This window comes from Buteo buteo, chromosome 10 (assembly GCF_964188355.1).
Source record: "Buteo buteo chromosome 10, bButBut1.hap1.1, whole genome shotgun sequence".
Classification (NCBI taxonomy): Eukaryota; Metazoa; Chordata; class Aves; order Accipitriformes; family Accipitridae; genus Buteo; species Buteo buteo.
The window spans coordinates 3,768,921-3,795,776 of NC_134180.1; the positions used below are offsets into that span (position 1 = coordinate 3,768,921).

Below are 26,856 nucleotides of genomic sequence, written 5' to 3' on the forward strand. Positions count from 1 at the left end.
CTCCAGGTCTGGTGAGTCCCCACCTGTGCAGCCTGTGGTTCCCTTCTTGACAAAGTAGCCGAGCTGGCAGTGACAGATGAAGGAGCCCTTCGTGTTTTCACACTCGCCGTGCAGGCAGATATTAGGGTTGAGATCACATTCATTCACATCTGCAGGAGAAAAAGGACTTGCTTGGAACACCACAAGAACCATGACATGACTCTGAGGCAACCCTCTGTATCCCTTCCTCCGTCCAACAGCAGCCTTGCGATGCAGTGCTGGCACGTGCCCAGGGCACAGCCGTGTCCTCACCAATACAGGTCTTCATGTCCAGGGATGCCATGAAGCCATCGAAGCAGAGGCAGCGGTACTCGCCCGGGATGTTAGTACACTGCCCACCGTCACAGATGTCTGGATTATCCTCACATTCATCAATATCTAGAGAGAGGAGACCATTGCCAAAGTAAAGACGTTAGAGCCAGTGAAAAAGATATTGTGGGAGAAGAAAGGGCAAGAGGGAGTCACAGGAGGGGCTTTGCTCCAAATCATGTAGTTACAGGACTCTGAGGCCTGTAATGAGGGGCTGGACATTGCAGTGCAAAGCAAAAACATCTGTCCAGGGAAATCATCTCTCTGGAAGTTACTTAAAAATGAGACCCCCTCACCCTGAAGCCAACACTATGGCTGACTGGCAATGGATGCAGAAGTCCCTGGGGCTGCATCTACAAGAGACAAGCTGACTGCTCACCTGCACATGATCTCTTGTCTGGCATCAATGCGTAGCCTTCGCTGCAGCTGCATTCATAGCTGCCCTCCGAGTTGGAGCAGTGTGTGTCACAGCCGCCGTTGGTTATGGTGCACTCATCGATGTCTGGAGGAGAAGAGAAAGGTCAGGCAGCTGCTTGGGTCGAGGGCAGGGATACGTGCCTTGCAGCATTGCTGCTCAGACACAGTGCCAGTACACAGAGACAGGGTGGGAGGGGTGCTGAAGAGGAAACAAAGCTCCCCCAGGTAGAAGAAAGCACCTCTTGCCTTCTCTGCCAACCACTTGCAGCTCACAGTAGTTTCACAGCTGATGACAGCCCCTTACCAGTAGTGCCCATCTCGCTGTAGCTCAACCAGGAGGCTCCCCCCTTGCCTTACCCACAGACACCGCACTGAGCATTATAAGAGGTGTGAGGCCAGGAGGGTTCTGGATGTGTACTGGGGTCTTGGCATGGCTATTTGGCAAAAGGGAGCACTCACCGACACAGCCCTGCCTGTCCAGTGTGGCCTGGAAGCCCGAATCACAGGCGCACTGGTAGGTACCAATGACGTTGATGCAGCGTCCGTTGCGACACAGGTTGTCACTAAGGGAGCATTCGTTGATATCTGCAGTGGGAAGAACAATTTGAGCAGCCAGCCGTGTTGACACCACGTTGTGCATCATTTGGTATGCATTCCTGGGTACCCCCGCCTACTGCCGTCTCCCAGTTGCATCTGTCATTGCCCCATTAGTCAGTCGACAGTGAGCAGCAGGTAGACAACAGACATCATAAATGCAATGAAACCCTGGGTGTGACCTTAGTCCTTCCTGGATGAGTGTGTTCTACCCACACATGGGATTGGAAGGAGAGATTCATGTGCCCAGCATGAGATCCAAGTCTCCCTGTATCATTACCCTTGAACAGGCTTTGGTCATAACATAGCTTTCCATCATCTCACCTATGCAAGTGTTCCCTTCAGAAGTCAGCTCATGTCCAGGTGGGCAGATGCATTCAAAGCTGCCATCTGTGTTCATGCAGATCCCACCACGGCAGAGCAGTGGGTCCCGCTCACACTCATTGATATCTGCAGAGAATGACATGAAATGCGGTGGATTGTTCCCTTTGGTTGGGTTTTCCAGACAACGGGGATAATGGGGTGGTACTGGTGCCATGCGCCACAGTCCCATCACCAGGATATATCCCAAAACAGAGGAGTTCACAAAATTGACAGGGCAGCAAATCCAGGGCTTGGGTGAGTCCAGTGGACTTACGGTTGAAGTACGCATTTTGGGAAATCACAATTCTTGCCTTGAGGTCAGTAGAACGTAAAGTGTAACATCAGGAGGAAAGAAGTGATTAGCTTTGTGCAGATTAGCCAGCAAGGTCTGGAAGGATAGTTCCTAGCTCACACCCCACCCATCTTAGTACATTTTCACAAGTCCCATCAGCAGAGGGAGAGCTCGTTGGAAGACGTGTAGTTTGTTTGATAGAAGACTAACAGACAGGCTTTCTTGGTAACAGCCTTCAGAGGAGTTACAGTATCACGCACAGGGCTAGGAAATAGTCTGTACATTTCTGAAAAAAATCACATATGGACAAAGGGATTGAATTTACTAGGAACTGGAGAAAATCCTGAAATAGATTAAACTGGTGTGAGAGAGATGTGATCCAGCCAAAGATGAAACCAGGCTGCTGGCATTAAAAATGGAAAAAGAAAAAAAAAAAAAGTGATAGAAAAGTTTATAAATTCCAGACTAAAAAACCCAAACAAGAGAAACTACAGGAGTGGTGTACTGGTGATGGTTGGAAACAAAAACCAACAGAAGGAGGAGATGAAGCACAGCAAGCATCAAAACTGGGAAGCCTTGTTATCGTTTCATTATCCATGGCCTCTGGAGAAAGCTCTTTGTGATCTACTCTGATATTGTACAGGGTAACAGTCTTTGTAATACTTGTGGTGTTTCACAGTGCAAGTTATGCTCTTTGGAAGGGCAAGTGCTGGTTGAATGTGATCCTCTAACTTTGGAAACAGGAGTCTGAGAATGAGGTTCTCTATTTTGGTCCCAGAATAGATTCAAAAGATTTTGCATTCTTGCATGCCCCTACAATTGACCCAAGATGTCCTGCACTGACAACAAGAGAGCAAAAAAGGGGAAGCCTCCTTGGTACTGCTCAGAGGATTCGTCTGTCCACAGTTGTACTCTGAGAAATGTGCATTCAGAATACAAAGCCATTGGGTGTAACATAAATGAACTAAGGGAGCTAAAAAAATGCCCCCAAGAACGCCTTAGTGACAGCAGACAAAGAGAGTGATATCAGATATATTTAAAGAACCCATTTCTTCTCGTATGTTTCTTTTACTGATCCCAACCTTGTCATTAAGAATGGAATCCTTCACCTTACTTGAATAAAACACTCTGATGAGATTTTCAGCTTATCTACAGCTAAAGTGGCCTGGAATACATCTGACAATGGGGTGACGGGCCCCTATCAAACAGTCCTGCAGGACCCATGCCTCTGGTTCTCCATGGTGGGAGAGTGTTCTTAATGAATTGCAGGATGCAGGTTCAGTGCTGATGTTGTCTACTGCCAGGGGCTGGCAAGAATTCCTCCCTCATGAGGCTGAAGCCAAGTTCATTTGCCAAACACAGATGGGAAGAAGTTAATCCTTGACCACGGGAAATGCCGTAGTGTCACAACACCCTTTGGGGTGAAATGACTCAATCCCCTGTCACCCAGAAAAAAGGATAAGGTGGAATTGTGCAGATAATAGCATTTAAAAAAAAAAAAAAAAAAAAAAGAACAATGAAACACAACATTCTTATATAAAGATAGCAGAAATCTCATTACTGCAAGAAGTCAGCAGGCCATCAGTGGGGACTGTGATGTTCTCGGTATCTCACAAATGGAGGAGGAGAAGGAGGAAGATGATCAGTGTGAGCTGTGGTAACTCATGCTACAAATTGTATGGAAAAGACAGAAAACCATTCCAGTGGCAGGGCGGTGATATATTTTAAAGAATCCAGAGAATCAAATATGAAAAATAAATAAATGGTATTGAATCATGCCACAGATTGAAGTGGTTTGAAAGTCCAAGCCAAAGCAGAAAGAGCAGAATATTAAGGCTAGGTCAGTCAGACAAGTTAGTCTGGCTAGACAGACGAGAAGAGGAACATGGTATGCCAGGAATTAGAGGACAGCAACAGTCTGGCTGACTTGTTGGAGACGAACTGAGGTACTGAGGTCATTGATGGGATTTTTTAAGCTACAAACAAGAATTATTAAATTGAAAACAGATGAGAATCTGACAGAATAAAAACAAGCATTGGCCAGATGGGAGGAGCTGTAAAGAATTATCTGAGGATAAAGGATGATTAAATGGGCAGGTGAAAGGGAGCCCTTAACAATTATAACTGGAAATAGGGTGGGGTAGAAGAATGCCGATGGTCTACCAGACCTTCTCATGAAGGACTTGGTCTGTGCAGATATTTGGGGAACTGGACAGGGGCCTGATTAGTGGTTGAAGCTGGTACAAAATTGCTGCAGATCCCAAGGAAAGGTGCAGAAACAGCAACAGTTGATTAGGTGTCACATAAAAGTGAGACCAAGTTGAGAGTCATTTTAGAAAAGATTCAGTGGAAAGAAGCCCCCCCAAAATTGGATGAATCGGCAAGATTCAGAGCTAGAAGAGACACAAGTTATCAAACGGTGAACCTCTTGCTGAGCAAGGTATATCTCTGTGTTCTCATGCCAGCGGAGGCATTTGATTTAATGGCACATGGCTGTAGGATGTGCAATGACAGCAGGAGGCCAAGCAGTGCTATAAAGACCAAAGCTTAATATGTCTCCTAATACAGGAGTGGAAATAATAGGTCTACTAATCTCAGCAGCGGTCTAATGATGATATAACTGACAGCTACTTGCAAGGAACATATATTACCTAGAAAAGGGACCAAGCTACATGTAATCGGATTAAAATGACTGATGTGGAATGTGAGACATCATTTAGGGCAGGTAGATGAGCCAAGGAAAGAAGATAACTGTGGTGGCATGGATAGAGTACCACACAAAAAGATTTGCAAGTTGAGAAACATTCTGCAATGGTGTTTGAAAATACATGGTTTAATGTAAGGGTTGAACATATGCTATTAATAATGTCTGGAGATGGGTGTACATTTAGAGTGTGGATATGTAAATAATCAGTGGCAGAATAAATAATAGATGGGTAAGACAAGGCTGAAAGAAGTAGGAGATCAGACGTCACACAAAGGAAACAGCCAAGTGTGTATGAGAATTGGAGCTCACAACCATCGAGTTCAAGCTGCCGGCCTGGCAGAGCTCCACTGTGTACTAGCCAATCCCCAGTATAAAGGTTGCCGTCTCCCTATATAGCAGGAATGAAAACACCAGTCATGGATCCTGTCCCAGCTCCGTGGCAATGCCAGGCTCAAGCTCCAGCTGCTGGTGGCTGAAACAAGAGGAAAGGTTAGTGGCCAAGGTTTGGTGCAAGGGAAAGTCCAAGTGAAGGAAGAGTACAAAATGAAGGAGAATGAACATTGTACAAGTACACGAACGAGTACAAGGTGAAAAAGGAAATACAAGGCTTTAGCCTTATGTAAAAAAGGAAGGCAACATTGCACTGCAACTACAGGAAAATGTCCTTTGGGTGTAGCAAGCAGGAAAGGGATGGGAAAGAACTTGAGAAAAACTGGTCGGTGGCCCCATGGGCTCCCAGCGTGGGCTGCCCTGTGGGGTCCCACAGCTGAGGTGACCGTGACCAGGAGGTGGCAGGGCAGGACCAACGATGGTCCTGCCATCCTTCCACAGCAGGAAGAGCCCAGGATGCTCGCCTGGGCCTGGCATTATACCCAGAGTCCTCCCTGATGCTGGCCTGGGCTGCCAGTCTCCTTCCCCAGCTCATGGGACACCACCAGCCTAGGTGCTGGCCTCTGGTCCAGGAGGTCCTCAGAAATAGAGGTCTCTGAGGGAAGGCTCCCACTTTTGGCCCCAAGTCTGGCAACATTTTGACAGTCTGTCCTTGCTCTGCATGGTGCAGAGTCCTGGGGCACTGCTAGCAGAGACAGCATGGTGCCTGTCAGCGATGGACTATTGGCCAACATAAGGCACAAGATCCACGCAGGAGGCAGAGGCTACAGCTCTGCCTCTTTGCCCTCCTTCTCTGGAGGGAGCTGGGGTTCAAGCCAAGCCTTGCTGGGGACATGGCCTCTCCCTTTATGTCCTCCAGCTTAGAGAGCCTGCGCTGTGTCTCATGAACCCCTTGACTTCACTTTGCACATGCTTTGCTGTCCTCCCAGGGATACATCTATGGCGCGCTCAGCTACACACGCAGCATTCCTCTCTCTACACATGCTGCCCTTCAGCCCAGTTCTGCCTTTGCAATCAAAGCAAGGCAGAAGACTCACTACCTTGGGGAGAGCAGAGGCTGCCAGGGCTCTCTGCAGCACAGGGACTCCCACAACTCCCCCAGAGGGCAATGAAGAGATTTCGCTTGACACCAGGGAGCAGAGAGCCAGACAGGTAGCCGGACAGCCAGATGCACAGAGAGCAGCTTGGCACAAAGCCCTCTGTCAGATCTGGCACCAGCTATTTTCTTCCCTGTCACCAGAGTCAGGGTGCTGCCCTGCCCCAGAGAAAAGTCCTTACCCATGCAGTTCTTCATCATCATGAAGCCACTCTCGTAGCCTTCGAAGCACTCGCACTCGAAGCTGCCCGGCGTGTTGACACAGGTGCCATGGCCACACAGGTCTGGTGAGATGCGGCACTCATCGATGTCTGTGGGGATGAAGACCAGCTAGTGGGGGCAGGACAGACTACAAGCACCACTACAGCTGGCACTGGGCTGCCTGTACTGCACACCAAATTCAATGAACAAGGACTGGCAAGTCTGACCCAGCAGACCAAGGAACTCCTTTTCCTGAAGGGAGAGACAGCAGTTAAGCTTTCTCTCTAGTACAGGACTGATCCTTCATCCCACGAGCAGGAGGAGCCTTCTTCTGCTCATGGTCCTGCCCTTGGCTTCTCAGCATGTCCCCAAGATAACTGCCATGACTCCTCTGGGTACCACCATCATGCTAAACACCCCACAAAGCAGGCAAGGCAGCAAGATGGGCAAGAGAGATCTGGAGGGGGGGGCTACTCTTCCCTTACCTGTGCAGTTCCTTTCCTCAGCATCCAAAGCAAAGCCATTGCCACAGAGACACCTGAAGCTGCCAATGGTGTTTCGGCAGGTCCCATGAGTGCAGAGGCCAGAGAAGACCTTACATTCATTTACATCTGTGGGTGAAGGCAGAACAGCAGTGTTTCAGGGAGGGGATGTCTGCAATGAACCTAGGGTCCCAGGGCAGGCAGCACGTTCCTTGGCCTGTAGCTGAGATGGGCTGAGCACAGCCCACGATCAGCAGCTCCCTTCTTTCTTCTCACCTTTGTAGAAGGGCCTTCCTGAAAGCACATCTCCACGGTTGGCAAAGCCAGGTCCCCTTGGGCAGATGGCCTTGTACTCGCTGGAGCCGATCTTGGGACATTCTTCACAATCGATGCCCCAGGCTGAGCCCACAGAACAGCAGCACATGTCGATCCGGTACTTGCCCGGCAGAGGCTCCGTGCACTCATCTTCATCCCACTTCATGTAGCACTGTTCCACACGCACGTCTGGTGAGAGAACAGAGCTGAGCCCTTGTCTTCAGCACCTAACCTCTGGTAAAACCAGAGATATCATTTTCTGTGACATAGTTATCAAGATTCCTAGAACAACTTTGGCTGAGGCATCCTCCAAACAATGCCCAGGTCTGGGCCATTTGGATGATGTCACTTTGTTTGGGATGCTATGAGGGATGTAATAGTATGGACATGGCCAGCCTGTGACTGTTGGCAACAGGGCCAGAGAATGGACCTTCCGTGGAGTAGTTAGTAGTGCAGATGGCCCTATGATGGGCACAGGTTTGTCACTGTGTGCCCAGAAAGCAGCCAGGAGTTGTTTTAGGACTGCTGGGCTGTGTCATTAACCAGTCAGGTTATCTATTTGGCTACCCCTGAAGTCCACCCGAGGAGAACGATTGCATTACTGGACCTGGGGACATGAAGTTATGGCAGCCTTGCCTGGGTTAGGCTGATGGGTTTGGCAGCCCTGACGAGGTACGACGTGCCATCACTCAATTCCCAAGACTGCTGCATGGAGGGTAGGGGGTGGTGGGACCTCTGAACAGAAGCCAGGATCTGGATGAGATGAGGTGTCCTTACCCACACATGTCCTAGCAGTGCCGTCAAGGGTCAGTCCTTCTGGACACTCGCACCGGAAGGAGCCAGCCGTGTTCACACAGCGCCCATTTGGGCAGACACCAGGGAAGACCTCGCACTCATTCACATCTGGTGGCACAAAAGCAAGAGCCAGGCATGAGAGTGGCACGTGGCCAAGCCCAGTATGGCCTTGAGGAGCTCCTGGAGGAGGCGGAAGGAGCCCGGAGCTGCCCGCCGGTCTAAAACTGGCAACCTGTCGCAATGAAAACCACATGCTCCACGCGCAGCCACAGCCATGCCCAGACACTTCTGCAAGGAGGCTGCATTACCAAGCCTTGTCAGAGACAGACTGGGTGGTCCTGTTGCACACATCCATAGCTGGCACAGCACTGACAGAGCAGCACCAGGACTCACAAACTTGAGTACTGCTGATGGAGCAGCTAAACCTGAAAACCCATTTCCAGGCACATGAATGACAAGAAAATCAGCAGCAGTAGTCAGCATGGATTGACCAAGGGGAAGTCATGGTTGATGAGCTTGATAAAATTCCGTGATGAAATGACTGGCCTGGTAGGCGAGGGAGGAGTGGTGGATATTGTCTACTTAGCTTTCAGTAAGGCCTTTGGCACTGTCTCCCATAAGATCCTCACAGACAAGCTGTTGATGTACACGCTGGTTGAGCAGACAATGGGTAGATTGAAAATTGGCTAAATGGCTGGGCCCAGAGAGTGGTGTTCAGTGGCACAAAGTCTAGTTGGAGGCCAGCAACTAGCAGCATACCCCAGGGGTCAATATTGCGTCTGATCCTGTTTAACATCTTCATGAGTTATCTGGATGATGGGGTAAAGCATATCCTCAGCAAATTTGCTGATGATACAAAACTGGGAGGAGTGGCTGATACACCAGAAGGTCACGCTGCCATCCAGAGGGACCTTAGCAGGCTGGAGAAACGGGCTGCCAGGAACATCATGCAGTTCAACAAGGAGAAGTGTAAGGTCCTGCACCTGGGGAGGATCAATCCCATGCATCACTACATGCTGGAGGTCACCCAGCTGGAAAACAGCTTGGCAGAAAAGGACCTGGGGGTCCGGATAAACACCAAGTTGAACATGAGGCAGCAATGTGCCTTTGCTGGAAAGAAGGCTAATGGTATCCTGGGTTGTATTAGGAGTGTGTGAGAGACTGAAAGAGTTAAGGTCTCAAACATTGTGGTGGGGCAAGTTCTGCTTAACTACGAACTGTGAATAACCAGGAAACCTGCCTAGAAAGGAACCCCAGGTGAAAAGAAGCTGATCAGCCCCCGTCAGTAACAGGACCAGGAGGGTGTGCCAGAGGGTGCACAGCTCCCTGTTCTGATGTGCTGTTCTGATATGCTGAGCAGGACAGGTCACCATGCATGGCCAAAGAGCACGTCTGCAGGAAAGGGGAAGTCACTCACCAAATGACTCCCAAGCCCAAAGGCTCACAAACTGATCATGACACCTAATTAGCCTAATGAGCTCGAGTGCCTGCCCAAAGGAGGGGCAAAGATGATAAAAAGACACAAACTGAAGCCCCATGTGCGCAAGCCCACTGGAACTGGATCCCTCAGCTGACTGGACCAATGCTGGACCCAGGACCAGTGAAATCTTTCTCTCTTCCTTTTTCTCTCTCTGTCTTCTTCTCTCTTTCCTTTTCCTTATCCATAATCCCTACACCTCATCCCTTTAAGACATAAAACCATTGACCAAGTCTGGGACTAAGAGTGGATCCAGCTGCCCCTGGGCTCCTCTCTGAGAAGGAGTCTAGAAAGCAAGGGGGTCTGCTCTGAACCTCATGACTCAACAGGAGAGATCTCCTTCTTCCCTGAATTGATGTATATGGTTACCATGGATTACACAGCTTACGGAGGTAGTCTCATGCCAATTCCTGTTGTGAGAAACCCCACCATCTACTGTTATCCCTCCCAAGTTCAGTTTGCTTCTGTCATGAATAAAATATTTAACTGATCGTTTGGTGTTGTTTCACCTTAATTTAGCCCGAGGGAATTTCAAATTCAACATGACTCCCTGGTCTGTCCAGCCCAGGTCATGACAAGAGTGTTGCCAGCAGGTTGAGGGAGGTGATCCTTCCCCTCTACTCAGCACTGATGAGGCCACAACTGGAGTACTGTGTCCAGTTCTGGGGTCCTCAGTACGAGAGACAGATGGACATACTGGAGAGAGTCCAACAAAGGGCCAGAAAGTGTAGGTCCCCCACCAGAATCAAAGACGCAGGATAGCAACAAATAAACAATGACCACGTTCCCAATAAAAAAAGACTGCAGCACTTTACCTTCACATGTGACCCCCTTCATCCTAGCATATCCCCGGGGACAGGCAGTATCTGCAAGAAAACAGAGGAATGTCAGCAAAGAAATGGGCTGCCTCCTGCCTTCCTGATCTCTGTGCCAAGCAGAGCCTTACCGATCTCACAGCGCTCGCAGGGGCTGCCCCACGCTGCTCCCAGCGTAGCGCAGCACTCCGATTTCAGCGTGGCCCCGTTGATGTTCACCTCGCAACGCCCATCCTGGATGTTCAGCCAGCATGTCCCTTTCATGCTGTCTGTAGGGGCAAAAACAAGGTGTGAGTGAAGAGCTGCTCCTTGATGGAAGTTCTCAGCTTCATGGAAGCCAGACTGCCACGAGAAGCAGCTAGGAGAAACTATCCCTGAGCTGCAGTATGACTATTGCTCTCTGGCATCACTTTATCTTTTAGGCTGTGGGGCCAAGCACTTTGCAACACAGACACAAACTGTGCTGGTGCCCAGAGCCCTGTCTCACAGCTGTGCTGTGGAGCAGTATTTCTATGCTCTGATACAACTGCTATCGTGGCAGTTCTGTGTCCTGCCCTTTTCCTAGTCCAAGCCTGCTCCTATTCTGGGTAGAAACAGTCCTTTCTCTCCAGCTGCCCCTGTGAAGCCTTGCAAGGCCCTGACTATCTAGAAGTGGGAAGTGGGTACCTTCTCATCGTCCTGATGAGAAGGGATCTACTTCATCTTGATGTGCCTTAATGTCAGCATGCTACAAACCCATCTGGTGAGTGAGAACCCACCATCCTGATGCCCTGCAGGATCCCCTGAGACCCCATGTCTGTGCTTTGTCTTGCTGCAGCACAGTTGGGGATTTCTGTGTCTGACACACTGCTCAGAGCACTGCCTGAGGTTGCAGCTTTTCAGGCTCCCTGGATGCATAAGAAAGATGTTAATTTTTACCAACAACCAAGGAAACACTAGGTGAGAGAGAGAGGCCTCAAAGGATCCCCATCCCTAAGGCAGGAGCATGGGACTTGCTTCAGATGAACAACAAGGGGTGATGATGGGCGCTGCTGATATCAGAGCTGCCTGTAGAAGGCCACATCCTTACCCACGCAGATGGTGCCACTGGGGTCCAGCTTGCTGCCAGGGGAGCACTCGCAAGCAAAGGAGCCAGCATTGTTCCTGCAGACACCGTTCACACAAGGGTTAGAGGTGCACTCATTGATGTCTGTGGGAAGAAAGGGACTGTCATTGTAGTAAGTGCCGTGGGACCCAGTTTTCTGGGCCAGAGACTGGGGGAGATCAGAAGCAAAGAATGTGAAGAAAGCGGTTTTTCAGCTGTTCAGAGGATCACCAGTCCAGACCATAGGAGTCCTGCACGTACAACTCAAGTATGTACCATCTCAAGGGGGACGGGCACTGACAGCAGACACCAGGAAATTAGTGAGCTTCTTCAGGATTGAGGGAATGGATGGATTGAGGGTGGTTGGTGCAACTACTGGGGAATGATGGACTCAGTCACTCAGGGCTGCTCCTGGCTAAGATGGGAGCAGCCACAGTGCTGAATATGGCCTTCGTGTACCTGTCTGAACCAGATGCGAGGCTACACAGCATTTGCCATTTTTCACCTTCTTTACAGAAAATAACTTTTTTTCTCTAAATAGACATTTATGTGCAAAGTGCCAGTTCTCAAATGTTTGAGGACTTTGTGGTCAGGAAACAATTTCCCCCACTCCAAACTGTAAGCTTTCAATCAAACCCCCCAAACTTGCAATTTTGGTCAGGTTTTAGCTAAAATTTTGGGGCCCTAGAGGAAATTGTTCTGGTTTTCAGCCACTGAAAAGCCCAGATGTTCTGGGTTTGGATGTCCATCGTTTTGAATGAAGTGTGAAATTTCCCCCTAGGAAAAAAAAACAAACCCACAAACCCAAAGCCTGGACCTGCTCCAGTTCAAACCACTGCGGTCAAAAGGGAACCAAAGACACATTAGACCTTGAGCTCGCTTTCAGGCAGGACCTCAGGCCATAGCTCTTTGCATCTTATGAAGATGCTCTCCATTGCCTTCAGAGTCACATTACCTTCACAGGTATCTGTCTCCGTCCTGAAGACAAAGCCCTTGGGGCACGTGCAGGTGTAGCTGCCGGGTGTGTTGCGGCACAGTCCGTTGTCACACAGCAAACGATTGACAGTGCATTCATCAACGTCTGTGGGCAGAGAGATGGGGCTTCTGAGCTACGGCACCAGCATCCACTCTTCTACTCTGCCAGCTCTACAGAGCTCTGGCAGCCTGAGAGGCACAGAACTGCAGTACCGACCTCGAAGCAATACAATGTGGAAAGTATGTTAAATCACGTATGCGTAGTTTCTCGCATAGCACCTTGTGCTCTTCCACGTGGACAAGGCAGCCCTGAATGGGGACAGTGCTCGAGGGCATCAGCTGCTGTATCGCCTCAGGCTCCTGTGCAGCTGGAGGTCTGCATCTGGCTCCCAGTCTCATACGCTGAGTGCATGCCAGCCTCTCCCCAAACAGCCCTAAGCTCCTGGTTCCCTATGCCCCACTGAGCCTGGGCTGCCCCGAACTCACCCACACAGTTCTTGCCCGTGGGATCTGACTCGTAGCCCAGGTTGCAGATACAGCGGTAGCTCCCACGCAGGTTCTCGCACATGCCGTTGGGGCAGATGTCGGGGTTGAGGGCACATTCATTGATGTCTGCACAGAGAAAGAAGACAAATTAGATGGACCATGGCAAACGCAAATACAGAAAACTCCCACCCCCTAATTCTTCGTTGTTCCTTGGGGTCAATAGCCAGCTGGGGCACGCCTCTGCAGAAATCCCTCCTTCCTGTCCTACCTACCCTCCTGGTTTGACCTAGTAGGTCCTGGGGAGCCTTGTTCCTCTCCTTCTGGTGCTGTGGAGCTGAGCATCTTTGTCCTGGGGATACACAGCTGATCTAGCATAGGGCTCTGAGCTCAGGAGGAGAGAACTGGATAAGGGGTTGAGATAAGCCCAGACTCGGTTCCATATCAAGGGCTCCCAGGTCTTTCTGTTACGTTCTTGAGTCTCCTTACAGTATCTCTATCCCAGGTACTCAGGTCAGACCATTTAATTATCCCTTCTATTGGAAAAGGTGGGAGGAAGAAGCTGTTTATAAGGTGGTGTGAGCAGGATGCTGGGGCCAACTGGGGTAAGGGAAGAGCATGATGGACAACCTGCCTGCGCATACACAGCCCTATCACAGGTGACCGTTGCTGGGGGCAGAACAGGGCAAGGAGTACTCAGACATATTGGAGAGCATGCTGTGGGCAGCTGGGCTGGCAGAGGGTCATGTCCATAGCTAGGTGGTCACAGCAAAGCCCCTCTGATGGCAAACAGTCTGTATCTCCTAGCCCAGCCACAGTCCCCAAGCTGGGAGCTTGACCACACAGCTGCCAGGGTAGAAGAAGTCCTGATCAGGCCAAAGTAAATTTCCTTTCCCTATTGCTGATATAAAGAACTGTCTGCAAGCACGTTGGGCAGCCTGGAAAGACAGAAGTGAAGACCTGTGGCCTCTGCCTGGTTCCTGGCCCTGGAGAATGTGTGGTGGTGGCGGGGGGGCAGGGACAGAGAGGAGTGTTATGTTTGGGTGACGGCAGGGCCTGGGACAGGGGCCAAATTCTGCAGGATGTCAAAACCTCAGCTTCAAAGACTTGCAGAGTGCCTTGGACAGATCTGCCCCAAACTGAGAGATTTTTGGACAGTTCTGCAGCAAGGTGTGGTGGGTTCCACAGCCTCCTCATGCACATAGTGCTTGGACTCAGGTCTGCAGAGCATCTGGCAGGGAGAGCTGTGAGCATCTCTGCCATCACCCACCTCCTGCCTCCCTCCCCTGTCAACAGCACCAAGTGCCCTGTGCATGTGGAGAGTAACCCAGAAGGGTGGCAGTCAGGTGGGCAGCATCTCTTCCTTTGCATCAGCATCACCTTTTTGGAGTAAACCTCTGGTGCCCAGGCAAAGAGATTTTACCCTGGCAAGAAACAGCCTCCCCACAGAACAGGGCAGGTTCTTGTTCGTACAGCAGTGTCCTCGCGGTGCCATAGTGCCAGATGGCAAGCAGCCCAGGCCAGGGCTTCCCAGACACTGCTGGCCTTTGTCTCCCCATGCAGTTGGAGTTCAGTTACATCCCCAGGGAAATGCAACCCTGGAGAGCGCTGAGTGCACGTAGTCCTGGCTGCGGGCAGTGATGGGCTGACCAGAGCATGTCTGACGTTAGCTTCTTGCTAGAAAGCATCTTATCGTTAGCCTGAGACTGACTTCGGCCAAGACACGGTGCCCTGGAAGGAAGCCCAAGAAGCCACCAGGGTTTTGCCTCTGGCTCATTCCCATTTGGAAAGTTTTGAAAGGCCGTAGCTATCTGGCTGCTTTGTGCTCTTCCCGCTGATCCAAGCACTGCCCAGGGCTGGCAGCGCAGCCGCCTGCCTGACCTCTTGCACAGCTGTCTAATTCAAAGCAGCCCCTTGGCAACACATCCCAACACGCGCTTATCACCTCCCTCTCCCTGGGAGACCGTGAACCCTCTTCTCCCGCGACCAAGGGAGCTGGAGGGCAGAGGAGGGAAACAAGCAAGAGGATGCAATTGGTCACGCTCTTCATTCCCATCAAAGCAGGGAGTAAAGCCAAACTCTGTGTGTGCATCCCCAGAAATGCAGTTCCCACAGGGTGCCAGGAATCAACCACTTGATTCAATACACAGTCCTCAGGGATGCTTGCTCAACATTAACTCGTGGTGCCTTAGGGAGGAGAAAAGACACCCAGCATCCCTCTCCCCCTGTGCCCAAGCTCACATCCCACCCACAGACACTCACTAACACAGAGGTAGGTTCTTGCATGCACTTACACCCACCCAGGCTCTGCAAGCTATCCTGCGCTTACTCACAAACAGCTCTCACGTACACAGGCGTAACGTGCTAACTCTCCAGCACACCCTCCGCGGTGCCAAGTCTCTCATGGCACACGCTCCCACAGTCACACAGATGCATGCACACTCCATTAAAAGCAGTTGAAAGCAAGCTGAGAGTGACATTAGATGTGCCTGTCTAGAATCTGGTACATGGGATGCACATACCTCTGCCATCAGCTGTTATTCCAATGCCGCTGCTGCAGAGTGCCTGGAATTCAGCTGTGTAGAAAGCACAACAGAGCCATTAGCTTTTCTAGACACTTCACGCATCACAGTGACATTAATTCTGGGTAGCGTTGGATTCATTGTTTGTTTGTTAAAGTGTCAGCTGTGGGCTTCCAAGCAGTGTCTGTTTATACTTAGGCAATGTGTATTTTAGAGCTGATACTTGCAGTTAGTAGTCCAACATTGTGAGAATCCCTGCAATGAGATCAGCATCAGAGTTGTGGATCTGACCTAAATTTGTTGACTGCATGGTATCCCTTTCCCCCTCCTATGTCTTTCCCATGTCACTGCCAAGTTGCTAGGCCATTTCAGGGACCTGTCAACCTGTCAGGGACCCAGAATGTCTCGGAGCACCTTCCTGGCTTTTTGCAAACTCAGATGAAAGAGGGGCTCACCAGAGTTTTTGGCCGGACAGGGTTGGCAGGGCTCTCCGAAGCCATGGTCTGGGTTAGCACAGCAGCACTCGGACTTGGTGACTGCTCCTGGAAAGGGACGAGCACACGTGCCCTTTTTAATGCCTCCATAACAGGTGCTGCGCATGTGGGTGTCCACGCAGACTCGTCCATCCACCCCGATAGCCAGGCCCCCGAGGCACTCGCAGCGGAAGGAGCCCTCGGTGTTAATGCACCAGCCGTTCATACAGATTCCTGGCGTCTCGCACTCGTCGATGTCTGAAAGAGGAAGCACAAACTGGTTGTTACCTACCCACAGGCAGCAGGACACACAGACAGGGGCTTCGGACTATTTTGCAGGGAGACTTGGAGACTAAGAGGGAGCCAGAGGTGCAGTTTAGAGCATCATGTCCCCTGCATGCTCTGCTGGTTGTCCCTAATGGTTCAAGGGAAGGAACAGGGATCTGGGCTTCTTCAGTCTCCTGAGACCCTTCTCAGAGTAGCGGGGTCTGGTCTCTGCTCTGTTAATGGGGCAGTGACCCACAGAATTCACCCCGTGTCGCAGCAGCATATCAAAGAAATGCTATGTTCTCTTCATCCTCCTTTCTCCACTCTGCCTTCACATCCTAACCTTCCTGGCTTTGGGAGGGTGGCACACAAACCGTAATGGAATGTGCTGTAGAGGCTGGGAAAGCTGTGGAGATGACTGCTACCAGCTCACATTGGCCATACAGAGCTTCACAGCCCTGCTTAACCTCCTTCAGAAAGAGGATTTAAGCTCCAATTTGTGCTGAAGTAGTGGAGATGCAAGAACATTTTCCCTTGTGCTCATTCTGCTGTGAGGGGGGTAATTTCTGGTGGCAGAGCAGGAGATGCCTGGCAACAGGCTTGGTTTTTCTCAGGTCCCCTTGGCCTCAGACATATCGCAAGTCCCCAGGAATGTGGACGGCTGGCTGGGAAGAGGGCAGAGACCAAGCTTGGGGACCTACGCACCGACACAGTATCGCCCATTGGGAGCCAGCACAAAACCAGGCTTGCAGATACATTTGAAGCTGCCATCCTCGTTGATACACATCCCGTTGAGACACATGTTGGTCGTGGCACATTCATCATGATCTGAGGAGGACAAACAGAAAACGTGAGCTGAGCCTGAGAGCTGTGGCAAGACTCTCCTGTGCTCAAAAACTCTCTGTCCCCCATCTCATGGTCAAATTGCTTCTTATGGCAGTGGGTGCTAATCCTCAAGGCAGAGTTCCCATGGCTTCTCCTGGTGACAGCTGTCTTGCTGCATCCCTGCCACTCTTGGTACCCTGCTCAGGCAGTACAGCTCGCAGCAGGACTCAGCTGGCTGCTGGAGAATGTCCTGCTTCCAGACCCAGCCCTGCTCATGCTCCTGGACCGTAAAACCTACAGGAGCACTCCAGGAGTGCTAGCACCCTTATAAAAACATCTTCCTATTTCAGTCCTCTCATTTTAAGATGCACTCTGCCCTAGAGATGAAGGGAGTACAGCACAGATTAAAGTAACCACCGATCCCCAGGGAGGACATAGTCTCAGCTCAGTCCCAACCTCCCCAAGGCACATCAGGAAATAGCTTACCAACACAGTTCTTGCCATCAGGGGTGATTTCAAAGCCAGCATTGCAGATACACTGGAAGCTGCCATCAGTGTTAACACAGCGGCCGTTCCTACACATCACTCCATTCATGATGCACTCATCAATATCTGGCAGAGAAATAAACATAAGAAAGTAGCAGCAGGTAGAGTGAGAATCAGTTCCAGCTTAATATGGTCCATGAGAAAACCAGGCAAGTGCTCTCAGACACTTAGAGGGTGCCCTGCTCCAGGATCACACTCTTCCCTTCTCAATGAACTACAGGAGATGGAAAAGATGTGAAAAAAAGCTTTCTGCATGCTCTGGAAGCAGCACAACATTTGTGAGGTTAGACCTCTAGGATCTCAAACCATCCATGATGTCTTTGTCAACCTCTGCCCCAAGGCCCCCTTTGCAACTCAAATTATTGAAGAAAGGAAGACGACTGTCTCAGGTAGGGGGTTGTTACTGACCCTCTGTCAAGAGCTGGGGAAGACAGGATGAGCTATTTTATGAGCAAATTACTGAAAACCGATAGTCTGGCCCCAGCAGCAATGGATGATCCAGACCCTTTGTAGACTTCTCCTAATGTGGAGAAGTTAGCTTGAAAGGAGCCTGGCAGAAAAGGGTCTGAATCACAGATGAAATGGGGTGGTCCTGCACAGAAGGAAACCTTTTGGGCTGTATCAGCAGAAGAGCTGTGTGTAACCCACATGGGACCTTTTCTTGTCCTGACAGCCAGAGAGGTCACAGCTGAAGAATGACATCCAATTTTGGCACCACACATTAGAAAAGATAAGGACAAAATGGAGGAAGTTGAGAAGATAAAAACAAGGACAATGAGAAGCTTAGAAACATTACCAATGAGAGGAGATTGAGAGACTTGCATTTGTTTAGTCTAGAAGGGAGATGACAGGGGGGTTACAAGTTGCAGTTCCCCAACATGTAAAAAATGTTGTTAAGGAGACAGTGATGAATTTTCATGGCCAGAAAGAGAACCACAAGAAGAATTCAGCTTAAAAGATTTAGTTTGGAAATTAGAAAGGCTTTCACATTGTTAGGCAATTGGGGGGTCCTTTGGAAACCCCCAATCAGAAACCACTTGGCAGAAAAATAAAAAAATCAAAGGTCAGGCACTGACAGGGAAATCTACCTTTGTTTCTTGTTCACACAGGACATTACCTTCCCACCACTCTTTTTTAGCAGTCCCTCATCTAGAGCACCATCTTGCTGCAAGACACTGACAGAGCAACTTTGCTAGAAATCACAATCCCTACATTGATACAAACATTCCTCAAAAATCCTATCTTTTGTCAAAACAAAATGTTGTCATCTTTAAATAGAGTTCTGCTCTTGAAAAGGACTCTCTAAATTCCTTGATTGCCTCTAGTCAATTTTAAGATAGAGGAAACTTCTAGACAGATTTCAGGAGACTGCTGGCAGCTCAACTAAGTTGTTCTGAAATCCTATCACACCCCTGGCTGGGAGGTTTTTTGGTGCTGGGGACTCCTCGCTCTGTTTCCCCTTTACAACCATTTTCCTTTGGTACCTATGTCTCTGATAACCCTGCACACACTCTCTCCAAAAGGAGAGACAGAAAATACTTACCGATGCAAGCCTGCTTTGTGGGGGTGCTCTGGAAGCCCTCGTGGCACTTGCAGTGGTAGGAGCCAGGTGTGTTCACGCAGTCGCCGTGCACGCAGGGGCTGCTGGAGCACTCATCCACATCTGCAAGAAGAAAAGCCTAAACCCATGAGTCACCACTATACACAGCAAGCTACCAGGACAGGTAACAACGGCTGCCTCCTGCGAGCTGCTGAGCCCGTCCTTTCAACTCCAGTGCTCAGCATCCTGACAGCACGGCCAACAAGGTCCCTCTGGATGGCATCTCTTCCCTCAGGTGAATCAATTGCACCACTCAGCTTGGTGTCATCTGCAAACTTGCTGAGGGTGCACTCAATCCCACTATCTATGTCATTGATGAAGATATTAAATAGCATGGGTCCCAGTATGGACCCTTGAGGGACACCACTCATTGCTGGTTTCCACTTGGACATTGAGCCATTAACTGTAACTCTGGACTCAGTCCTCCAGCCAATTCATTATCCATCCGACAGTCCATCTGCTGAACCCATATCACTCCAATTTAGAGGTAAGAATGTTGGGGAGAACTATATCAAAGGCCTTATAGAAGTCCACGTAGATGACATCTGTAGCTCTCCTCTTTTTCACTGATGCAGTCACTCTGTCATCAAAGGGCACTAGATTAGTCAGGCACAATTTGCCCCTGGTGAAGCCGTGTTGGCTGTCTCTAATCACCTCCATCTTCCATGAGTTTCAACATATCTTCCCTTCTGAACTGTTTATAGCCATCAATTCCAGTGCTCCGGTTGCGTGATTAGTCCCACTGCATTTCAGCTTAGCTTTCTAGCTGCACAGTGGCTTCCAACTCCTTCTGTTTCTTATCCATGCTGCATGCATTGGTATAGAGGCACTTCAGCTGGGCTATCAACCCTCTCACCTTTTTAGAGGAACACACCCTTATTCCTTTCAGGCATTTCACAGGTGTTTCCCTGTTGGTTCCTAATACATCAGCAGCCCCCGGCTCTTCTCTGTTGCTCAAAATTCCATCCCATTCTAAATCTAGTCTAAAGCTCTCCTTGTAAGTCTGGCCACCTTTTTAGCAAAGACCTTCTTGTTCCACTTGATCAGGTGAACCCCATCAGGTCCCAACAGACCTGACTTCTCAAAGGTAGATCCATGATCATAGAAGCCAAAACCTTGAGTATGGCACCAGGCACGCAGCCAGGCATTCACCTGTTCAATTCCTCTCCTCCTTCCTGAACCTCTTCCTCTGACTTGGAGGATAGAGAAGAACACCACCTGTGTCCAGATTCTTTCAACATTGCTTTCAGTGACATATAGTCTCTTTTGGTTGTTCTAAGTTGCCTTGTTGCAGTATAATTAGACCCTACATGGAATAGTAGGAGTGGGTGATAATCTGGAGGGTTCACCAGTCGTGGCAGCTTCTCAGTGAGCTCCTGGTAGGCAGCAAACTTCTCCAGAGAAATTGGGGGGATAGCAATTGAGTGCTTCGGTACCTCTCAGTAAGGAATCTCCAATTAATAATACTTCATGGGCTTTTCTGGTGGCACTGGTTCTAATGCATGTGGGGGGCTTGATCAAGGTTGCATGGTTGGCTTTTCCTGGATCTTGTTCGTTACTCGTGTGCTTTTTGTTCTCCAAACCTATGGCGTCATATCTCTTCCATAGGGGCACTTCAGAGGAAGGTTCTTTCTTCTGCCCTCAGCAGAGATAAGAGTCCAGTCTCCTTCATCTTCTGAGTTATTTGTGTCAGTCAGCTCAAGGCTGAATTCAGGTTTACCTCCCCTTGCACAGCCCTGAGGTAGGGCTGTCACTCAGCCTGGGACAGCACACAGTACCACTTATCTATCTCTTACTTACATTGCCAAATACCATGCTGCCTGTTGAGCTCCCCTTGTAACACAGCTACTTGTTTGAAGAGTTCCTCTAGCTGGGCATACTTACATAGCTGGGCTATGACATCCACCACTGCCTTCAGGTGCTAGGGGGACTTCCAGGATCTCCATACAGCCTAAGGTCTGGACAGTTATTTCAGCCCTTCGGAGGTCTGCTTGGGTGGAGATGTCAGCATAGGAAGGCTGTTCTTTGCAGATGTGGTGGGTGGACACCATTTTCTTTCAGCAGGACACAGTGTCCTTACAGTTCTCAGAAAAAATAGCCCACTTACTTATAAAATGGTAATTCTTCTGAAAGATGCCATCCTTCTAGTTCTAATTCCTTGGAGACCTCAAGCTTCTGAGTAGGCTTGCACAGCTACCAGCTAGCTGGGGTGACCACTGGGGCTGCAGCCTAAGCCTGCGGTGTAAGCAGAGCAGGCAGCAGCCCAATAACTGGCAGAGCACGCTGCCCTTCCTGCTGCTCCCTGATTACTGGTGCTCCCCAAGGGCTCGTTATATGGGGCTTCCCATGGTGTGAACTGGCCACTGGGACCATCGGCACCACCTCGGTGCTGGGACTCTGTCCAAGCAGTGACAAGCAGCTAAGCCAATGGCAATGTTGTGGCTACCAGAGGAGAGCTGTCACCCTGGGTGTTCTTTGCGGGGCAGACATAGCCTTTCTGTCACGCTGTTTCATTACCTGACACGAGCCCTCTATCTCCAGCCTCTTGTGGGGAGCTCTGACTGGGATGGGGGCTGTTGGGGCAGCAGCTCGAGGTGCTGTTAGGAGCAGGCATGGGGCATGGTTGGAGCTGATCCGTGTGCGTGTCAGGCAGAGCCTACTCACCAATGCACTCTCCGCGCACATCCTGCTTGTACCCCATGTTGCACTCGCAGCGGTAGCTGGATGGGGTGGGGATGCAGCGTCCATTCAGGCAGAGGTTAGTGAAATGCTTGCAGATGTCAATGGTCTGATTCAAAGTGGCGGTTCCTGGAAAGCACAGAGACAGCATCAGGTAGAGGATTACAGCTCCCTTGATTGTTCCCGGGAAGCAGGGTCAGTAAGTCCAAACACCATGACAGATCAGTGATGCTCCTCGGCCCTGAACAACCATGGGGCTGCAGACACAAACTCAGTTGCCTCAGAAATCTCTGCAGGGTGCTGCAGTATGTGGCATGCCCCTACCCCACTGACATGCACAAGATGGCACAGCCTCTCAGAAGCAAGCTGGGAATCAATATTTATTCACATCCAGTCCATTTTCACAGGCTTCAGCCCTTAGCAAGGAGCTACACAGGGATGCACATGATGGGGTGTCCAAGGTGGTGAAAAAAACAGTTTTGTTTTGGGGAGGCAGAAAGTGAGGCAGTGACGTGAAAGCTTCATTCCTATTTAGTAATTAGAAAGATATTCTGCGCCGGAGCCAGCCTCAGCTTCCTTGCTCTGCCAGCAGATGCTGTTTGATCTGCTTCTGGGCTCAGCATCTTGCACAGCATTAGTGTCACATCCCATCACTCCCCCCACGTCAAAATAAACCTTGTAGCTGGCTAAGAGCATGGGCCCTTTGCTCATGTGTGCATGGCTCAAAGAAGCAGGCCGGCACGCAGGCAGACACGCTGCCTGTGTTCTGAGACAGGCAGCCAAATTGGGTCAGCACAGTAAGAAAGTAATTTTAATTACCAATGCTTGAACTTCCTGGGCCCATTCCAGGCAGACCTGGGATCCCGCCTTGTCCATTTGCCCCATTTGGTCCGATGCCTCCAGGCCCGTTGAGTCCCGGCCCAACACCATTGGGCCCAAATCCAGGAATTCCTGGAAAGCTCCCAGGGAACCCTGGCACGACTGGGAGTCCTTCGATGCAAAGCCTGCGGTACTCATCTGAAACAAAACAGCTGCCTTAGTGCTTTTCCAAGAGTGCCTGAATCCCCCTCCTGCCTCTGCCAGAGTGCAGAGAACAGAGGGATGGAGACGGACCGGCAGGGAGCAAAGAGAGTGGGTGCTGATGGAACAGGGCAGATGGGTGAGGAGGGCTTTAACACCCTTCACTCCGGAGCAGATGATGAGACACAGCTTGCCAGGGTGTTTGGCAACGGCTTCCCAGGGTGCGTGGGACAGCTGGGCACCGTGGGCTCCCTTCATGCAGGAAAGGACAGGACACAGGATGGTGCCAGACACAGTGAAGCTCTGCCCTGCTCAGAGCTGGTGATGAAAGAAGAGCGGCAGAGAGATTTATCTACAGTGGTGTGCCTCCTCAAGGCCTCCTGCTGCCTGGGCTCACCCTCATTTGGCTCCAAGGATCAATTATGGTGGAAGCCAAAGAGAGATGAAGGGGTAGGAGGAAAGGGATAAATTCTCGCCTTGGCTGAACTTATTTGGCTCAACTTCAGATGAGACCCAGGCAGGAGAGCCAGCATCCCCATGTGACCTTTCTCTGGGTTTTACGTTGATGATTCTCCACGTCAAGCCTGGGGTACCACCAGGGCCATCAGAGCCGCGTGTTGGCCAAGCAGCAGGTGGAGGTCCTTTGGGTTGCACTTACCAGACCCCCGGACAGGGCACATCTCTGGAGTCTGACCAATGGCCCAGCAACGCCCTGAGTCACAGCAGCACTGCATCTTGGTGTACTGGCCAGGAAGGTCCCCGGCACAGCGACCCCCGATCAAAGCAGAGAAACACGTCCCAATCCGCTGGTCTGCAGAGAGGGAGAAGAGAAGGAGACACATTCACAGCATTTCATCACCATATTCTTGGTCAGGTCCATTCCAAATAGCATCTCTTCTGGCTGTCCAATGTCCCAGTCTGACCTCCTGTTCTGCCTTACTCCCCAGGTCATGAGGTTCTCCAGCACCTCCACTGGGAGCACATCAAGGCTGTAGGGCCAGGCCTCATTCCCCAGTATCAGATCTCACATTCTTATCATTATCGTAGCTCCTAAATACTATAAGCAGCCTGACCAAGAGCCAGAAACAGGCAGTAGGTGGGCAATCCCTCCCCATTGGATTCTCCATTAGGAGCTACCTTTCTTGCCCTGCAGGAAGGACAATCTGACTCAGCAGATTCTGGCTGAACTCACAGAACAGAAAACAGATGCGGTCCCCCACCTCATCCCGTGCTTCCTCACCTTCCCAAAGAAATGGGATTATTTACAGGTGTCTCCCTCCTCTCACCAGAGTTTCTGCACTAATGAGAGATGTCAGGGACGGGTTCCCCCACTGACCCAACATACCAGCTGGGAGACGTCCCACTACTGGACAGCCTGACTCATCCCCTCAGTGGGGACAGGTAAACCATTCTGGACCAAATACATTATTCAACAAAATTGCATCCTGGGGCTGAGATGTCCATTCTTCAGGTTCCTCCTCTGATATTAGTGTCTGTCTTCCTTATTTATATTACATTTGTGACCAAGGGTAGGCAATCAGTGCCAATATAACAGTACAACAGGCCCTGAATTTGGCGACGTGGAGGGCAGTGTCTTCTCCTCTCTTGGGCTGTTGGACCCAGCACAATCTATTTTCCTCTGACTTCTGCCACTAAAAACACTTCCCTGTGATAAAAACCATCCAGCGCTGCCTGCTACTATTTTGAGGGTTCCCAGACAGCTGAGTGGGCATTCCTCAGCCATTCCTGCTCTAGGCTGAAGCCTTGGCTGCAGCAGTCCTTTCCCTTGTTCTCATTTGTTGCAGGACAGAGCTGGCAGACCAAGGTGGTCAGCCATCTCCTACGCCACTTTGCTCAGGCTGGGGATTCAGGTACAACCCTTCCACCGTTAGTCAGTGATCCCTGATGCTGTGCTAAGCAAGGACCTTGCCACAGCCACCGGTGTCCAGCGTGGTCCTGCACATCTCAGGCCTGGCAAGGACCTGCCCCTCCTTCCCAGAACTGATTTAATGGCAAATGTCCCACGTTCCAGGCTTCCCATGAGGAAGCATTCCCTGCCAGGTCCCAGTGGTCCCAGCACCTCTCGCTAAACAAACGGAGCTGTTCCCAATTCCACATCCCTCCAGCCTGATCACTCCCATTCCCAGTGGATGCCTGTTTCAGGTCATGGGTTAGTTCCCACAGCCTGGACTGAGCTGGGAGGAGAAAGAGCCCTGGATGGTGGTCAAAGTCCGTGAGCCTGGCCAAAGCCACAGACACCGAGCCTGGCACCGGTGTTTGGTGTGTGTGGCTTCTGGACAAGGCCCAGGAGACTGAGGGTCTTTCACATGTCTAGCAGGCTCCGTCTGGCACCAAGTCCTGTAGGAAAACCTGGAATCTTCCACTCATTCATCTCCCGTCCTTGTTTCTCAAGTAAATTAATGAGGGAGAAAGTCTAGTCTGATTTGTCATCTGTGCCTCTAGACTGACATTAGCCAGCAGGCTGACACTTCCCTGAAATATAATTGAAATTAATTGCATGGAGCTGTTTGATCTGTGGGCTGTGGTTACATTTCTTCTCTAATCACAGCTCAGTGACTTGCAGAGGATAGTGACCCCATTTAAAGCCAGGGTGACTAAACCAGCAGGTCTTTTCTCAGATACATCCTTTCCACCATTCTGCAGCACTGAGTTCAGCATGAACTATTCCCTTTTAGGAAACTTTATCCACCAAAGAGACTTGCAGAAAGACAGACAGACTAGGAGAAGGGAAACTTGAGTAAGGGGATTGAATGCAACACTGGATTAGCTCCTAATCCTAATGAAGGGAAGTACAAGCCACATGGGTGTTTGGGTCATCCCAAACCCTTGACCTCTGGCAAGTGGCAAAAGTGCAAGAGCAATGCCCACGTCTTTGCAGGTTTCAGCAGATGCCGGAGTGTAGAAGAGAGCTGTGTTTCCACAGCGTGTCATGTAGCCCCCTCTTATTCCAGAAGGAAGCTGCTCTCTGAACAAGCCAGGGCAGGATAGTGGGGCCTCAAACCTCAAACCCTTGATGGGAGTTTAGCGAAGTGAGGACTTAGGGCTGAGCTCAGATGAACTTCTAGATCTGAGGGTGGTAGTTTGGAATAAACCCTTTGGGCATTAAAGAGGAGAGATCCCACCCGGCTCCTTCTGTTCTTCTGTGGGATGCTTGCTGTCCCAAAAGCTATGATACACGGTGACAGCCAGCCAGTTAATGGGCAAGGAGTGATTTGGAGAACGCAGTCTCCTTCCCCACAGACAGACATGTGCTGACAAGTTTGACAAGGCAGGGAGGTCACAGCAGTTTGTGTAACGGGGGGGAATGGTCCAGCTCTTATTCATCTGGACAAATGTTTATTAAATTCAGCTGTCTTTGCTGCAGTTTATAATAATCTCTCTCAGAAATGAAGGTCAGAACTAATTGAAAACTCATCTGGAGCTGCCTTGGGCAGAGAGAGGGGTGGATGGAAAGAACAGTGGGTCCCTGCAGTCCCTCTGTGACCTCCTGCACGACCACCCACATGCTGGAGGTACGAGCACAAAGCCGTCGTGGTTTTGTTCTGCCTTCCTCTGCAGCTGTTAAGGGAACAGGTTTGCACAATAACCCCAGTAAATCAGATAATGCTGCAGGCGAGAAAGGAGGTAGAATTCCACATGAGATTAGATGGTGCACAGAGGTGGGGGATAGAGCCACAGGTCTGTTAGAAGTCTCTGACTCAGAGATGCTGTGGATGCTTTACAAGGTCCAGCCAGGAGCGGTAAAGCAGGAGATGGAGTTTGGCCTGCTTAACATAATGAGACAGGAGCAACTCCAAGCTGGACCTTTCTGCTGGGGTCTGGCAGAGTCTGCACCCATCCGGCTGGGCCATGATGCCCTGGTGTGTGTGTCCTGATGCCCAGGAGAAGCCCACAGCAGGAGCTGCACCCTCTGAGTGACTATCCAGCACGGCTAATCTCTATCTTCCCTTTCAGTGTGGACATCCTCTTTGTGGTCTGCACAAGGTGTCTAAGATGTGTCGTGCACCTGCAAGGGATTTTGCAGTTTTCATCCTGATGAAAACCTCGTTTGTTTCTTTGGTGGTGGGGT

At 50.4% G+C, this 26,856-nt stretch overlaps 1 protein-coding gene across 1 annotated transcript in view; it reads right to left on the bottom strand.

Annotated features, from left to right (window-relative positions):
• FBN3 (fibrillin 3) overlaps window positions 1-26,856 on the bottom strand; it is a 115,607-nt gene that overhangs the window by 23,336 nt on the left and 65,415 nt on the right. The window contains exons 10-31 of the mRNA XM_075038096.1: window positions 23,425-23,577; window positions 22,566-22,763; window positions 21,732-21,875; window positions 19,011-19,130; window positions 17,408-17,533; window positions 16,802-16,924; window positions 15,812-16,087; window positions 15,357-15,410; window positions 12,838-12,963; window positions 12,332-12,457; window positions 11,362-11,481; window positions 10,424-10,561; window positions 10,293-10,343; window positions 7,983-8,108; window positions 7,167-7,394; window positions 6,894-7,019; window positions 6,390-6,518; window positions 1,684-1,809; window positions 1,225-1,350; window positions 728-850; window positions 292-417; window positions 24-149 (exon numbers count right to left, since the gene is read on the bottom strand). Of these exons, the coding sequence (XP_074894197.1) occupies window positions 24-149; window positions 292-417; window positions 728-850; window positions 1,225-1,350; window positions 1,684-1,809; window positions 6,390-6,518; window positions 6,894-7,019; window positions 7,167-7,394; window positions 7,983-8,108; window positions 10,293-10,343; window positions 10,424-10,561; window positions 11,362-11,481; window positions 12,332-12,457; window positions 12,838-12,963; window positions 15,357-15,410; window positions 15,812-16,087; window positions 16,802-16,924; window positions 17,408-17,533; window positions 19,011-19,130; window positions 21,732-21,875; window positions 22,566-22,763; window positions 23,425-23,577 (2,991 nt within the window). The remainder of the gene's footprint in view (window positions 1-23; window positions 150-291; window positions 418-727; window positions 851-1,224; window positions 1,351-1,683; window positions 1,810-6,389; window positions 6,519-6,893; window positions 7,020-7,166; window positions 7,395-7,982; window positions 8,109-10,292; window positions 10,344-10,423; window positions 10,562-11,361; window positions 11,482-12,331; window positions 12,458-12,837; window positions 12,964-15,356; window positions 15,411-15,811; window positions 16,088-16,801; window positions 16,925-17,407; window positions 17,534-19,010; window positions 19,131-21,731; window positions 21,876-22,565; window positions 22,764-23,424; window positions 23,578-26,856) is intronic.